This window comes from Macaca fascicularis, chromosome 20 (genome assembly GCF_037993035.2).
Source record: "Macaca fascicularis isolate 582-1 chromosome 20, T2T-MFA8v1.1".
NCBI lineage: Eukaryota > Metazoa > Chordata > Mammalia > Primates > Cercopithecidae > Macaca > Macaca fascicularis.
Genome location: NC_088394.1, coordinates 79,853,799 through 79,871,008, shown reverse-complemented (window position 1 = coordinate 79,871,008; position 17,210 = coordinate 79,853,799). Strand labels below are relative to the sequence as shown.

Genomic DNA, 17,210 nt, shown 5'->3' with positions numbered 1-17,210 from the left:
AAACATAAAACCACTTCAATCCCAGGGTTCTGGGAGCTCAGTCACCTTGGCTTCTGTGGGTATACGGGTGTGGTGTGTGCATGTGGATAGGCTTGGGTAACAGAATGCCTCATAATAATTGCTAACATTGCTCATATTCAATGCAAACTACGGCACCGGGCCCTGTGCTGAACCACTGAGACACCACTTTGGTTCATCCTAATGACACCCCTGTGAGGGAGGGGTCCCATTCTCCAGGGTATTTTCTTGATCATCAGAGGAGGAATCTAAGCCTCAGAGAGGACAAGTCCCTGGCCCAGGGCTCCACAACTATGAAGCGGCACAACCAGAATTCTGACTGATCCCTGAGCCCATCTGTCCGTAGTCCCTAAGACAAACTTTTCTCTCCACCAATGGTCATATCATGAGCACTCTATCCCGAGTCATGAGACATTCTCTGAAAGTGTCTTCTGTAAGGGCTGTGCCATTTTCTATCACCCGTGGATGTCCCATATCACACTTAATACATGTGCTACTGCTGGTCACTTCCTTCCTTGTTTTGAATCTCTCCCGAATCATCCCGTCTCTCTCTCGTCCTGGGGCTGCCTCTTGGCCAATACCTGCTCCAGCCATTTCAGAGCAAAGTCTCCTTGAAACTAGGGCCTTGCAACACGGGACCCTGCTGACCACCCTCTGCTCCTGGAGCTGTTCCTGCTGCCTGCCGGCTCACGCAACCCTCCAACACTCCCTTTCCCAAGAGCCCCTCCTTGGGCCTGAACAACACACGCATCCCCCGGGGTTTCATCCTTAGCTTCGTCCTCGGCACCCACGCCCCACTGAGGGATGTCTTTTCCATGGTTCCCTGGCCCCTCTGCAGCCCAGACTTTTGTCCTGAACTCCAGCCCTAACTCTGCACTCCTTCAGGGCTTGGAAGGAGCAGAGACGGGGGTCACGCCAGGGCTTACTTTGCTCTCCAGCCTCCCAATCAGCTCTGCCAAGCGGCTGATCTGCGCTTCCAGACCCTCTTCCTTTGAGTCCTCGGTGGCTGCGGAAGAGAAAGAGACACACAGACTTCAGTGGGGGGCAGGGCGAGGGCTTTGGGGGGAAGCTGAAACACCCAGCCCTTCCAGGGGCATCAAACTGGCCCCTCATCTCCCCAGTCCCCGTCAGAGGACTCTCAGAACTCCTAGGGACCTCCAGCCGCTACCCCCACCAGGGCCCCTGCTTTCTCTCACCAGATGGAAGGCCCTTGCCTTGTTCCACGGCCATGAGCTTGTGGTTGGGGGCAGAGGCGCGAGTGGGGCTTCCATACCAGGTCTGTGCCACACCGTGGCTCGGTTTGCTGTGGTTCTGTCTGCAGTTTGAATGGAAAACACACAGACTATGACGGCAGCTTCAGGGCCCTGACCATTTCTAGCAGCTTCAACAGGCATTTATTAAGCACCGACAGTGGGCTCACACATGCACAGAACTTGCATCATGGCCTTTGTTTTGACAGAGGAGGAAATGAGGTTCGTAAAGCAGGTGACTCAGCCAGGGCCACGCAGCTAGCTGGGCGGAGCTGGGATTTGAATTCAGCTCCATTCTAGGACCCCACGGCCCAGGCCTTTTCCCCCAAGAGATTCAGTTCCAGGGTGAGACTGAGCCAGGCGCCCACCCCCACCCTAACAGCTCGAAGCTTTCGGGCACCTGTAGAGCCCAAGCTGTGGCGTGACCAAGTCCCCCTCCCTCATAAGCCAAAATGTCTGCTGCCCTCTGGGGTGGTGGACCTGGTTTCAAGACTCCCTCCAACACATACACATAAAAGCGAGACCTAAAGAGACAGTGGGGATGTAACACGTCAAAAGCTGTCATCCTGACCTGGGCCTGGCCCCATCTCCTGGCCCTGGACACCCCTACTCCTGTGCACACTGATGTGCACACACCCCTGTGCCATGACAGGCACAGCTAGCCAGAGGCAGACAGACACACACGCACACTGCTCACCTTGCGTTGTGCCCAGCCCATAGTAGTGACTCAGAAAATGCTCAGTGAATGACCAAATCCTCCCGTGCAAAAGGATGCTGAAAAGCTCCCGGCAGACATACAGAAACACAGACACTCCCCCCAAAAGACACACACAGTGCCCTGTGCACGGCCCCCACACTCCCTTGGTGTCTGTGCACCACGGTCTTGGTGCATTCTGGAATTTGACTCTTGTGAACCTTGCGCACTCAGCCAGGCTCTCCCCCATGCCGAGGGAGCAAACTCAATTCCTGCCTTGGGAGGGGAGAGGCTGGCAGAGTCTTTGTGGTGTCAATCATGGCTTCTTTATAAACCAGCAGGAAATTAAATGTGTCCCTCAGACCATGACAGGTTGCTCAGGGCTCCTGGGCGGTGGGGTCTGAGCCAGTAGCCTGTGCTAGGGGCGACATCCTGGGAGACTGTCCCGGGGCTGGGAAACAGGACAGTCCTCAGGGACACACAGCCTAGAGCCAAACTAGCTGAGATTTGGGGAAGTTCAAGGGAGGCACGTGTGGAACGAGGCATCACGACAAGCTGCCCCTCCGACCACATCCCCAAGTAAGGTCCCACCGTGGGGGCAGGTGGACAGAACTGCTGACACGTGACGGAGCTGGCCTAGTGCGGAAAGTCAGCTCTGAAAACCGTGCAACAATACTATCTGTTCTGTGGCAGGATCAAAACAGCAAGTTTTCATCAAGATAGGAACAGGAAAACCAAGGAAATCTAAGTGTCAGCTTTCATAGTGATGGCTGCTAATTCGAGGGAACCCAAGAATCACAAGACTGACCACACATGCAGAATTCTGGCCTCCGGTCCCAGGGATTCTGGCCAGTGGGTATGGCCAGGAGCCTGGGAATCTGTGTGTTAATTTTCCCAGGTGATTCAACAGCAAATGCTCAGAGCAAATTCATCTGGAAACAGTATCTCAGAGTGACCTTCACAATCATATCTGATCAGGACCAGCTCTTCACCCACGAAGAAACACACAATCAAACTCCTGTCCCCAGCAAACCAACATCCTGGACCTCACGTGCCTCTGCCTGGGAAATTCAAGGCTCAATCGAGCTTGGGTGCCGACACCTGGCTATTGCCCTCATCTGTTTGCATTTTCTCTTTTTCTTCTCTGTGCCAAGCACATGAGCTGTTCTGGGAAGAACTGGGCAAAGAGGGGTTTGTCTCAACTCAGAACAGCAAATGGAGGTGGGGTGTGCTCGTGGTCCCCAGGGAGCTGGGACTGCTGAGCCAAGAGAATGCCACTTCTCTCTAAATACCAGGTCACAGCCCTAACACAGCATCTACCACCTGGGAGGGGACCCCAGATGCATTCCCATGGTTCCAAGCATACAAACAAGGCCTAACACAAGACCAAATATTGTGAGAAAACCACCTGCTTTCACGTCTCTTTCGGTCCTCCTGAGAAAGTCTCAACTTGCTACTACTGTCTGCAACACCTCTCTCTCATTTCCCAGTCTCTGGTTTTTTTTTTTTTTTTTTTTGAGACGGAGTCTCGTTATGTCGCCCAGGGTGGAGTGCAGTGGCCGGATCTCAGCTCACTGCAAGCTCCGCCTCCCGGGTTTTTACGCCATTCTCCTGCCTCAGCCTCCCGAGTAGCCGGGACTACAGGCGCCCACCACCTCGCCCGGCTAGTTTTTTGTATTTTTTAGTAGAGACGGGGTTTCACCGTGTTAGCCAGGATGGTCTCGAACTCCTGACCTCGTGATCCGCCCGTCTCGGCCTCCCAAAGTGCTGGGATTACAGGCTTGAGCCACTGCGTCTGGCCCCAGTCTCTGTTTTTAACAGAGAGGTGGCAAGTCTCAGGATTCAAGCTGGATGGTAAGCAATGATGGGTGCTTGTTTTTTCAGTTCACTTACAGCATGTGGTGCTGAGAGTGCAGTTATAATCATATGCCATTTCCTAAACTGAACTCTAATTTTCAAAAGTGGGCTGGGGTGCAGCAGCTCCTGCCTATAATCCGAGCCCTTTGGGAGGCTGACACAGCAGAATTGCTGAGACCAGGAGTTTGAGAACAGCCTGGCCAACATGGCAAGACCCCATCTCTACAAAAAATAGCTGGGTGTGGTGGGAATACGTGTCTGTAGCCCCAGCTCCTTGGGAGGCTGAGGTGGGAGAATTGCTTGAACCTGAGTTGGAGATTGCAGTGAGCCACAATGGTGTCATTGTACTCCAGCCTGGGGGACACAGCGAGATCCTGTGTCAAAAAATAAAATAAGGCTGGGCTCCATGGCTCAAGCCGGCAATCCCAGCACTTGCAGGCCGAGGTGGGTGGATCACCTGGGGTCAGGATTTCAAGACCAGCCTGACCAACATGGTGAAACCCCATCTCTACTAAAAATACAAAAATAAACTGGGCATGTGACAGCGGGCACCTGTAATCCCAGCTACTAGGGAGGCTGAGGCAGGAGAATCGCTTGAACCTGGGAGGCAGAGGTTGCAGTGAGCTGAGATCACACCACTGCGCTCCAGCCTGGGTAACAGAGCAATACTCGGTCTCAAAAAAAAGAAAAGAAAAGAAAAGAAAGAGAAAGAGAAAAAGAAGACAGACAGAAAGAAAGAAAGAAAAGAAAAGAAAAAGAAAGAGAAAGAAAGAGAGAGAGAGACAGAGAAAATAGGCTGGGTGCAGTGGCTCACACCTGTAATCCCAGCACTTTGGGAGGCTGAGGCAGGTGGATCACGTGAGGCCAGGAGTTCAAGAGCAGACTGGCCAACATGACAAAACCCCGTCTCTACTAAAAATACAAAAATCAGCCAGGCATGGTGTTGCACACCTGCAGTCCCAGCTACTCAGGAGGCTGAGGCATGCGAATTGCTTGAACCTGGGGAGGGAGAGGCTGTAGTGAGCCAAGATCACGCCACTGCACTCCTGGGTGACAGAGCAAGACTCTGTCTAAAATTAAAAAAATTTAAAAATAAAATGTGGGCCAAACCACAGAACAGTTCTGCATAAACAGTAAGTAGTATGTGGATGCGGCAAAACAAATTAGAGTCTGGGAAACGGTGTCTTCACTATATTAATAAATACGTGCACCAGGCATTCTCCTGAGCATTTACTATCTCATTCAGTCCCTGCAATGGCTGAGGTTTCAGGCATATTATCGTGCCTATATTACACAGCGGAGCACTGAAGGCACAGAGAGCTGTGGCAACTTGCCCAAGGTCACCCAACTCTTAGGTACACAGACACCCCCACCAAGTAGCAGGTGGGCACGTGCGTGAGCACGGCATAGCCCCATGGGACCCTGCAGGGTCTCAGAGACTCACCGGAGCTGGCTGGTCTGTTCCTCGATGGCCTCCACTGCACTCTCCACGGAGCTCAGCAGTGACTGGATCTGATTGGCCGTCTCCTTCAGGAGGAAGCGGGTCACGAACTGGTCCACATTGCTCCCGCCCTCATAAACCTGTAGAGGGAAGGGAAGGGGCACTGAGGGGAAACGGGTGGGAGGGAAATTTGAGGTGGGGTCTAGCACAGGAGTCGGGGGGAAGCTAGTGCTGGTGAATTTGCTTTGCAAAGGGAAGGGAGGACCCCATGGCCTCCTGGGGTCCAGTCTTAGAGGCTGGAGTGTGTCCAATGCAGAGGCTAGAGGTTTAGAGACCAAATTTGAACCCTGGCTTCACCACTTACTAGCTCTGTGACCTCCCCGAGTATAATGGGGTCACTGAATTATCTATCTTACAAGGTTCTAGTAAAGATTAAATGGCGACATGTGTATAAAATGCTCTGCACAGGGCCTGCCACACAGCAAAGACTCAATCAACAGTAGGTGCTACAGTAAAGATGACGGTGATGGTGGCAGTGATAGCGACTGGTGGTTTTGTTGTTGCTGTGACAAGGATAATCATGAGGCAAGAAGAATCCACAACCTTCCCACCCTCCTTGCTCCTCCAAGGAGGATTCCTAGGGCTTCTGGATCTCCAGGCTGCTACTAAGGAAAACGACAAAACGGAATCAAAAGCCGCTCAAGGGAGGAAAGTGCCCAGGGCTTAGTAATCAAAAGGAGGCGGCGAGAGAGGACCTGGGGGGAATCAGAGAGGGGGTCTTAGCAGATGCTGCGACCAGAACTCTGGGGAAAAGATGAAAAAGAGTTTTCTCCAAGTTTTGCTCTGTGGTGTGGAATAGAATTTCCACCTCTGTCCTGAGACTCTGCAAGGACATTTCTCAAGCTTTTGGATCCAGTGGAGATGCTTTGGGTTGCAAAGGCTTTACAGCAGAAGGGAGAAGGCTCTGCTTATCCATGTCGCTCAAGGACAAGATGATGAAGATGATGCTGTGGTGGGGGATCCTGGGTCTCCCAAACCCTGACCTGCTCTCCTGGCCTCCTCTGCCAAGACCCCGCCCTTCCCAAGCCACCTGCCCCAGGCGCCTTGGAATTCTGCCCAGTCCCTGGCAAGGCAAGGAAAAACACGGCTCTCAAGGAAAGCAAATTAAACCATCCATCACTCTGACTGGGAATTAATTAGCAATAATTGCACAATGGGAAACACGGCTGAGAGACAGACTGAGAAACAGAGGAGGAGGAGGAGGGGCACACAAGAAGACAGCTAAGGCACGGTGGAGGTGGACAAACCCCCCGAGCTGACGGCTGGACCAGGGCCTGCTGGGGACAGACCCTGAGAGAGTACATGGCCAAAAGTACGTCAGGCTCTTACAGCCTGGCAGGTTCCGGCAGCCTGATACATGGCAATGACCGAAACCACACATGATCCAGCAAGCAACAGACTCCAGACACGTGAATGGCCAAAAATGGACATAAAGGCATAGCTTGGTAAAATATTTAAACATAAAGAAAAAGGCTGCTAGAAGTGATCAAGCAGAAAAATGGGCTGAAGTGTGTGTTAAAAGCACCCAGACCAATGACTGAAGATGTGTCAGGGATCAGTGTTACCAGTTAGCTGAATTCCAAAGAAGACAAGTTATTTTCCAAGGAGTAAAAAAATGAAGCTTTTCCTGATTCCTCCTCCACCACAATTGAAAAGCAGCCTACGTTCCCCAACGTAAAGATACAATCCCAGATTTGACATGGGGGTACAGGTGCCTATTTGTTACATGAGTATATTACATCATGGTGAGGGGACTGAGCTGCCTCAGACAAGAGACCAGCTCCACAGGCTCCATAGGGAAAGTCTCAGATGGAGAAATTTTGCATCCAGTGGACAAGTTACTCATTGGTAGAACAACTGGGAGATCTCCAGAAACCTGCAAATTTCTGAAATTTTACTAGATGAGCACCTTTTCTGCAAACAATGCTTAAGAATTTGTCCTAAGTCATCTGGGCTTCAATGAAAGTTCTTCATGTGGGGAAGTTGTGAAAAGAAGTAACAGCGATCACTCAAATTAAACATTCAGGTTACACAAGTTAGGAAATAAAAACATTGACCACTAATGGTTTAATTTCAACTATATTGGATTTAGTCAATAAAGTATAGGGAAAAAAAGCCTAAAATCTTAAAAATTATTTTTATTCCCAAAGGGAAGAGAAAGTGTTTATTAGCTAAGTATAAAAATAGGATTAAGAATGTTAATAATGTATTTTTGTAAAGTGAAAACTAGGAATTGTACACTCCAAATCATAATCCATGATATAAACAGGGCAGAACACCAAAAGGTAAAATGTAAAAGACATGAAGAAAGCATTAAAAAAGGGAAGAATAAAACACAACAGTCAGACCAAATAAAACAATCATAATGAAAAAGGCAGCCCGAATTCCCTTATATAAAGACACAGTCCTAGATCTGATTAAACAAGGTCCATCAGAAGCGCACCTAAACCAAAACAGCACAAAGGACTTATAAAGAAAAGCCTGTGTAAAGATTCAGTAACCACCTGTGACTGAATGAACAGGATAAGGTGCAATATCACTGTCAAGTTAGAATTTAAATGAGAAAGTATTGCCCAAGAAAGGTAGGAATATAATGATAAAAGGCATAAGTTATAACAAGGACATGCCATTATTAAATCTTCATGTACTGACACAGGATATAGCTATGGGGACTTCAATGCTTACAGCCATCTAATCAAACCATTTTGCTATATGTCAAGTGCCATAAACTGCTCAGATTTTTTAACCCAGTAATTCCCCAACTCTGATAAATTATCCTCAAGAAATAGTGCAAAATATGGACAACTATGTTTCCCACAAGGTATTCATAACAGCAAAAACTTGGAAATAATCTAATATACCTAACAGAAGAAGAAAAATAAGTACATTAAAATATTTAAAATGATGCTTTTGAACAGTTTTAATAACATGGGGAAAATGTTAAAATATTAGGTAAAAGAGCAGGAAATATATTTTTGTACACAGATTATAAATTTAAGAAATACACATAAAAAATGCTAAAGGTAATAAACTAAAATGTTACCAGTGGTTAGGGATAGTGGGAATTAGAAGGAATTTGAATTTTCTTTATACTTTACTCCCTAAATTTTGCATATCAACTACGTACCATTTATATGTAACAAAAATACTGTAACAAGTCTATATGCATCAAACAACATGGCTAAAAATATAGAAAGGAAAACCATTAGAAACACAAAGATTTAACGACAAAACACAATTTAGTATGAGAAATTAGCTAACCCCTGTCCCACAGGACAGAAACATTAGATAATAATAAATAAGGATGCAAAGGGCACTGTTAGAAAGAATAGTGAAAGTCTTTGAAATGGGCAAAAACAACTCTTGGGTTTCTTGTTTTTCTAAGTTCACTATTTTTTCTAGTTTATCTAAGTCTTTCCTTATTCAGGAGCTACTTTGTTTTGTTTTCCAAAACTGATTTATTTGAAAGATGGATTTGAGAACTTGTTAAAGGAGGGAAGCAGAGGACAGAAAGTTGGGTTTTATGTTTTATGAGTTTTATTTCAGATTCAGAGGGTACATGTGCCTGTTTGTTACACGGGTACGTCATGGTGGGGGTGGAGTTTCTAGTGTACCCATCACCCACAAATTGAACATTGTACCTACGAGGTAATGTTTCTTTTTTTTTTTTTTTTTTTTTGTTTGAGACGGAGTCTTGCTCTGTCGCCCAGGCTGGAGTGCAGTGGCCGGATCTCAGCTCACTGCAAGCTCCGCCTCCTGGGTTTACGCCATTCTCCTGCCTCAGCCTCCCGAGTAGCTGGGACTACAGGCGCCCGCCACCTCGCCCGGCTAGTTTTTTTGTATTTTTAGTAGAGACAGGGTTTCACCGTGTTAGCCAGGATGGTCTCGATCTCCTGACCTCGTGATCCACCCGTCTCGGCCTCCCAAAGTGCTGGGATTACAGGCTTGAGCCACCGCGCCCGGCCGGAGATAATGTTTCAACCCTCACCCCACTCCTACCCTCCCTGGAGCAACTTTTACAACTCTGTGGACACAGACCATTTATAATAATTCAAAGAGTTCTCTTCCGGCTGGGCATGGTGGCTTATGCCTGTAATCCCAGCATTTTCAGAGGCCAAGGTGGGAGAGGATTGCCTGAGCCCAGGAGTTTGAGACTAGTCTAAGCAACATAGGGAAATCCTGTCGCTACCAAAAAAAAAAAAAAAAGAAAGAAAAAAATTAGCCGGGAGTGGTGACACCCACCTGTGGTCCCAGCTACCTGGAAGGCTGAGGTGGGAGGATCGCTTGGGTCTGGGAGGTTGAGGCTGCAGCAAGTAATGACTGTGCCACCGTACTCCAGCCTCGGCAACACAAGACCACATCTTAAAAAAAAAAAAAATTCTCTTCCACAGAAATGCCCAGGAATTTTGTCTGGCACTCTCCACAGGGCAATTGGTTGCTGCCCTGGGATAGTGACCAGTCATGCATTTATTCACCAATTGATTTCGGAACTGCTATTTACCTAATATATTAGTGCACAAGTTCTTTCAATTCTCTTTTGAGCCAGTTCCAACATCTTACTGATTCTCACATTGAGTTAAAGAAAATCTTTGGGCCAGGCGCAGTGGCTGGTGCCTGTAATCCCAGCACTTTGGGAGGCCGAGGCAGGTGGAACACCTGAGGTCAGGAGTTCGAGACCAGCCTGGCCAACAGGGTGAAAACCCGTCTCTACTAAAAACACAAAAATTAGCCGGGCGTGGTCGTGCATGCCTGTAATCCCAGCTACTCGGGAGGCCGAGGTACAAGAATCACTTGAACCTGGGAAGCAGAGGTTGCATTGAGCTGAGATCAAGCCATTGTACTCTGGCCTGGTCAACAAGAGAGAAACTCCGTATCAAAAAAAAAAAAAAAAAAAAAAAAAAAGAAGAAAAGAAAAAGAAAAAATATTTGATGTGCACATTTTAATACTTGCAGAAGAGACATAATTTTACCTTTAAAAAATTGTCTCTTAGCAGCACATATTTCATAACAAAGAAAGGATAGCTATTTTCAAATCTGATAATTCTGCAAGCACAATCCACACCATCTCAAGCATTCATGAGATAGTTATAAAAACAAACACAAATGTAATGGAAAAATCTCAGTACATTTAAAAAATAGAGTGGAAACCTCACTGGTCATTCAGTTTTGTCTTAACACAATGAACTGAAAAATAAATGAGAACATAACAGGCTGCTCAAAGAATAGAGAGGGTGAAAATACTACACATTAACATCTATGATTGCTATGGGAACATCAAAAGTAATTTTTTTTTTTTTGAGACGGAGATTCACTCTTGTTGCCCAGGCTGCAGTGCAGTGGTACAGTCTCGGCTCACTGCAACCTCCACCTCCCGGGTTCAAGCGATTCTCCTGCCTCAGCCTCCCGAGTAGCTGGGATTACAGGCTCCTGCCACTATGCCCAGCTAATTTTTGTATTTTTAGTAGAGACGGGGTTTCACCATTTTGGCCAGGATGGTCTTGATCTCCTGACCTCGTGATCCACCTGCCTCGGCCTCCCAAACTGCTGGGATTACAGGTGTGAGCCACCGTGCCCGGCCATTATTTATTTATTTATTTGAGACAGAGATTTGTTCTTGTTGTCCAGGCTGGAGTACAATGGCGCAGACTCCACTCACTGCAACCTCCACCTTCCGGGTTCAAGTGATTCTCCTGCCTCAGGCTCCTAAGTAGCTGGTATTACAGGTGCCTGACACCACGCCCAGCTAATTTTTGTATTTTTAGTAGAGACGGGGTTTCACCATGTTGGCCAGGCTGGTCTCGAACTCCTGACCTCAGGTGATCTGCCTGTCCCGGCCTCCCAAAGTGCTGGGATAACAGGTGTGAGCCACTGCACCCAGCCCCCATCAAAAGTAAATTTTTAAAATTTCAAACATTATCAAAAAAAGCAAGCATTCCATTTCACATACGAAAAAGAACAGCAAAAACAACAAACCTAAAGTTTTAAGAGGGAGGAAATAATAATGATAGGAACTATAAATAAATGAGAAAACATGTCATGAAATTTAAATAAATGTGCCAGGAGCTTGATATTTCAAACAGCTAATTAAAACAGGCAAAACTGTCAAATAGAAAGTTTTAAAATGTAGAAAAATAGGAGACATTTAGGATGTGAGCTATAGCAGCAAATTTTATTTTTTTATTTTTATTTTGAGAGAGAGGGTTTCTCTTGTCACCCAGGCTGGGGTACAGTGGCATGCTGTGCCTCACTGCAGCCTCGACCTCCCAGGCTCCAGAGATCCTCCCACCTCAGCCTCCCAAGTAGGTGGGAACTACAGGCGCATGCCACCATGCTCGGCTAATTTTGTTTTGTTTCGTTTTGTTTTTGGTAGAAACGAGGTCCCACTATGTTGCCCAGGGTGGTCTTGAACTTCCGGGCTAAAGTGATCCTCCCGCCTCAGCCTCCCAAAGTGCTGGAATAACAGGCGTGAGCCACCGTGAGGGGCAGCAGATCTTTTATTGAACTTAATCTGCATTAAGTGGCTGCTTGTGTCAAACAATGTTTTAGATTTTTAAAAATAATCGTAAAAACATTCCATGTAGGACTGATGGTAGAAACAACTATGCCCAGGGCAGTTTTGTTTAAAAATATACTGCAATGGAAAAGTGAAAAAGTTGACTAAAGTAAGGATGACATTAAAATAACTATGAAGATAATCCCCTCCCTTGTTTAACACCGAGACCCAAGAGTTATGGATAAATTCTATTTTTATGTAGAAAAATGATTCTATGTTAGAGAAGCTGATTCATACACAGAACACATTCAAAACCACCTCACAAAATGATTTCCAAGCTATCATCCAATCTCCATTCCCAATGGAGACAGAGATCAAATTCTTGGCTCATGACAAGGACTCAGTAATGTGATAAAAGAATAATGTACCAATTAGGGCTTATCACAGGGAGCTAAGGATTGTTCAATATGAAACAATCTAAAAATAGCATCCACCCCATCAATAGCTTAGGGGAAAAAATCATATGATCATTTAAAAATACCAAAAGGCATTTGAAAACATTCACTACCACCCTCCTAAGACAAAATGGAACAAAGGGAATGCAAAAATATTTCTCCAACATGCTGATGAGGATTCTAAAGTAAGACCCGGTATTAATATGATAATCAGCAGAGAAGTACTAGAGATGTACTCGAAAATCAGGAGCCAAACAAGCGTGCCTGGCCAGTCCCCACCACGATGTTTTAGAACATGGGGGGAAATGCCACAGGATAGACAGGGAAGCAAGAGGGGCACGTGTTACAATGCAGAGACAACGGCACTCTTAATAACTGAGGCTACGGCTTGACGAAAGCAAACAGCACATACAAGAAAAGCACTGAAAACAACAAACGACAAGCTGCATTTCTATAAACAAAAACCAGTGAGGAACTACGCAAGCACAAGAAATGCCAATCACATCACACCTGGAATCCCAGCAGGTGTGGGAGGCCAAGGCAGCAGATCCCCTGAGGTCAGGAGTTTGAGACCAGCCTGGCCAACATGGTGATGAAACCCCATCTCTACTAAAACTACAAAAATTACCCAGGAGTGGTGGCGGGCGCCTGTAGTCCCAGCTACTCAGAAGGCTAAGGCAGGAGAATCAAACCCAGGAGGCACAGGATGCAATGAGCTGACATTGCATCACTGCACTCCAGCCTGGGCAACAGAGTGAGACTCTGTCTCAAAAAAAAAAACAACAAAAAAACAAAAAGGGAAAAAAAGAAATGCCAATCATGGATGCAACAACCTATCATCACCACGACTGCCAAAAAAAACCAAAGACCACCCCTGACATCATACGCATATGATTTCCGAGAGCAAGATCTCTAAAACCGGTCTAACTTGTATCGGTAGACACTGATGGAGAACTCTGTTATGTTCCTGAAAAGTCTGACTAAAGACTAAGATGCAACCATGGATGTTATGAACACCTCACAGCATGGCTAGGTCATGGGCCCTTCTAAGGTGAGAAAACCCAGGCTCAAGGAGGTGATTTCCATTTCCCAGGGTCACCCATGAGCATATGGTGACCTCACACCACCTGTTTGGAGCAGAGCTGGGGTTGCCACCCTTGTCTGGGTGACTCAGAAGCCTGGGATCTTTCCATGCTACCTTCTAATCCACCGCCTACACCTTGATACTCTGGGATATCAAACGATATTCTACAAAGATTAATAATTGGAGGGAGCAGGTCTTACATGGTATTAAAATATACTCTAAAATGGCAAGACTCAAAACAGCATGATACTGGGACAGAAATGGAAATGTGGAATCGTGGAGGTTCCGAATGAAGCCCAGCTATTTTTAGATATATGGCAAAACAGAGACTCTCTAATACATGGCAGGAAGTAACTGAGAAGCATGGGAAAATCACAAAGAATGGGTTTTTTTTTTTTTTTTTTTTTTTTTTTTTTTTGAGACAGAGTCTCGCTGTGTCTCCCAGGCTGGAGTGCAGTGGCGCGATCTCGGCTCACTGCAAGCTCCGCCTCCCGGGTTCACGCCATTCTCCCGCCTCAGCCTCCGAGTAGCTGGGACTACAGGCGCCCGCCACCACGCCCGGCTAATTTTTTGTATTTTTAGTAGAGACGGGGTTTCACCGTGTTAGCCAGGATGGTCTTGATCTCCTGACCTCGTGATCCGCCCGTCTCGGCCTCCCAAAGTGCTGGGATTACAGGCTTGAGCCACCGCGCCCGGCCAAGAATGGGTTTTAACGTCTGGCTGAGCATACAGTAGGAACCTATTGATACAAACCAGCAGGTGCCTTTGCTCTGTGTTCTGTCCTGTATGCTCAATAGCTCAGAAGCCTTACTTTGCTCAATCTCTGAAGGATTTCATAATTCATAAGATGGATGTCTCCATTTCACAGATGGAGAAACTGAGGCTCAGAAAGGGAAATGACCAGCTGAGATCCTTCAGCCAGGTCTGGCTGGTTTTATCAGCTAAGTTCCCCAGCCTCAACTGGCAGACAGGGCTGGGCTTTTCTGGGCTCCCAAAACTCAGGGTGATGGTGGCTGCTGCCTTGAGCACCTGTGTGTCCCTCATCCTTGCATGCTCCCAGTTCCCTCACCATGGGCCTGGACTGGTGTGCCCAATGGCTGCCCTCTGCTCCTGGTTGACTGACTCTCTAGTTGCCTCCTGGGTGTGCCTGGAGTGTCATGCTGCACTCCCATGCCTCCTGTCAGGCCCCTGACTCAGTTTCCCCTCTCATCCCAGCCAGCAGCTATGGCTGTCTGGCTGTGACTCTGTTGAGTTCGCCTTTGTGAGCCTCTGTTTCCATAGCTGTGAGATGGGGAGATGATAGTAACCACTCATAGGGTTGCTGTGAGGATTAAACCAGGTACTGAGCATTGAGAACCTGATATGGGGCCGGGTTCAGATGCATGAACTACCCCCACCCCACCCCCATCCCCAGTCTTGTAAGCCCGACCTAGAGGGTACGACACCTATCTGGGGACCCCTTAAGGGCATAGGGTGATTGCAGCCACCTTTTCTAAGACCCCAGCCCAGGATCAGGTCTGACTCTGGGAAAATGCCTCCTGCTCCCAACCAGAGCCATTCATCATGCCATTCCATTCTCTTCCCAGTTTATCTCAGCTGCTAGGAAGAGGCCCAGGCCAAGCCCACCCCTGAGATAGGCCTCCCTGGCACCTGTCTTCAAAAATCCAGGCATCCTTAGGCAAGGGTGGAACTGAAGCAGCACTGGAGCCCTGGACCCCCGGGGCCACCTACACCCACTGACCTTCTTGGTATAGCCCATGGCCTTCAGGACAGAGTGATTCAAGGTCTCCAGGGAGGCCAGGACATCCTCATAGTCACCCATGTGGTCCACAAAGTAATCTGGGGAAGGAAAGGCAAAGGTCAGGGATCACAGGTCCTGCCCCTCCCACTCAGCACTCCTGCCCCTCCCACCTGCGCTAACCCCAGCCTCCCCTGCTCAGGACCTTCTCCTCCAGCCCCATCCCGGCACCCCCATCTTGGTCCCAGAATAGCCAGCACCTACCACACAGCTCCTTGGTGTCTACGTGGCTGCAGAGACAGACAGAAACAGACAGAGACAGAAAGGGGGTTAGCAGGCCTGCCCCTGCACAGCCTGCGAACACACACATCCCGCCTGCTCTTTGCAGCCTGTGTGCTGGCCCCACAAGCCCCGCCTTACAGATGAGGGTGCAGCAGGTAGGTGACACCCCCACCCCTGAAGGCCCACGTCTGTCTGACCCCTGACACCACCCACCCTTCTGTTTTCTCTGAGTCTGCTGACCCCATCATGAATAAATGACACCAAGGGTAGGGCCAAGCCAGGGGCCGGGAACAGGGTAAAGGGACAGAGAGTGGGGACCCGTTACTGTGACGGGCTGTCAACAAAGCTCTCACCTGACCCACTGACCCACCCCCCGGCGACCCTGCCTGCTGGGTCCTGGAGTCCTTGGGGGTGTGGCAGAGCCCTTCTTGTTCTGGTCCCAGCCCCTGGGTCCCACATCCCCATTCCTGCAGCCTGGAGAAGGGTCCTGTCCTTTCCTGGGGGAGCGGGCTGAGCATGAGCCTATCCCATGGCAGTGAAGGAGGATACACCAGCCCCAAGATCAGGGCTGCAGTGCTGGAAACCATGGTGGTTCTGCAGCTTAGGAGCAGATTTGATAAGCTGGGGCCCTCTGGGACTGGCTAGAGATGGTCTAGATAAGGAGCAACTGCCAAGTCAATGTGCAAGGGACCCAGTACAGTGGTGGCCCTTTCTGGGACCAGGTCCCTCCTCGTGCTCAGTGGAGCCCAGGCTCAGCAAGGCGCATCTGGACAGAAGGCTTCTGTGGTCCAGTGAGTCTGCACTCGGAGGCTTTGCATGTTCTGTCAGGAGGTGCCTCCAACCTCCATCTCATACTCAGAGTTCTGGCAAGTCCTGCAGAAAGCGACCCTGTCATTCTGCTTTAATTCGTGTTTCACAAATCTTTTTGTTAATACACTGTTTTGGGCACAAAGTCTATTTAGCATCCCCAGGAGCTAATGTTTGTGGCTCACACCTTACGGAATGTTGAGGAGATTAATCCTGAAAGTCTTTCAGAGCTTTGACCTTCCATAACCACGAGTCCTCCCTGCACCCCCACCCACCCACACACTCTCACGATTCGACTCTCAAACCAGTGCCTCCTCCTCCCTCCACCTCCGCCCCCTCCTGTACCCTGCTGGCCCTAACACAAAAGGCCCTGAAAGAGAAGGTCTAAATCAATTGGGCACCTGCCTGGCCCCTTCAAAGCACCCCAGGAAGCTGCAGTAACAGCTCAGAAATCTCCATCTGGCTCCAGAGAGTTCTCCATTCTGCAGTCTGCAGCCTGAAGCCATTTCTTTAAAGTGGCCTTTCCCAGAGGATGGTGTATGCTCCACTTACCACATCCTGGTGCCCAGCCAGTGCCCCCCAGGACACTCTCAGCCCCAGCCTCTGGTCCAAGCCACCATTGTACTCTGCCCCTTGCACACTGGTTTTGTGGTAGCTCCTTGTCCAGACCATCTCTAGCCAGTCTCAGAGAACCTCAACTTACCAAATGTGCCCTAAGCAGCCCTCCAGACACTTGGGTCCTCATCACGCAAGTAGGCCTGAGAAAGGAGACCAGGTGGGGCTCTGATCCCTCCTGAAGGTGGGGTTGAGGAGAGGGCTCAGACCTCATCCTGTCTGTGGAATCCCAAGAAAAGGGCAAGATTGGAGGTGAGGTTGGGAAGGATCAAGGGTAAGTCTGAGTAGAATCTGCATTTCCCACTCGATTTAGAGATGGGGTGGAGCCAGATTTTTTGACTGATTCTGAGATGCAGGTTAGGGTTACGACTGAGTTGGAGAACAGGTTTAATACGGTATAATGGTAGATGTAGTGT

The 17,210-nt window shown here is 48.4% G+C and overlaps 1 protein-coding gene across 4 annotated transcripts in view; it reads right to left on the bottom strand.

Moving 5' to 3' along the window:
- NECAB2 (N-terminal EF-hand calcium binding protein 2) overlaps positions 1-17,210 on the bottom strand; it is a 35,556-nt gene that overhangs the window by 6,940 nt on the left and 11,406 nt on the right. For 2 of the 4 annotated variants that reach the window (XM_045381553.3, XM_045381555.3), the window contains exons 4-8: positions 15,355-15,380; positions 15,094-15,191; positions 5,264-5,400; positions 1,215-1,333; positions 945-1,024 (exon numbers count right to left, since the gene is read on the bottom strand). In XM_045381553.3, the coding sequence (XP_045237488.1) occupies positions 945-1,024; positions 1,215-1,333; positions 5,264-5,400; positions 15,094-15,191; positions 15,355-15,380 (460 nt within the window). The remainder of the gene's footprint in view (positions 1-944; positions 1,025-1,214; positions 1,334-5,263; positions 5,401-15,093; positions 15,192-15,354; positions 15,381-17,210) is intronic. The other 2 variants (XM_045381554.3, XM_074027670.1) reach the window with 1 other exon arrangement.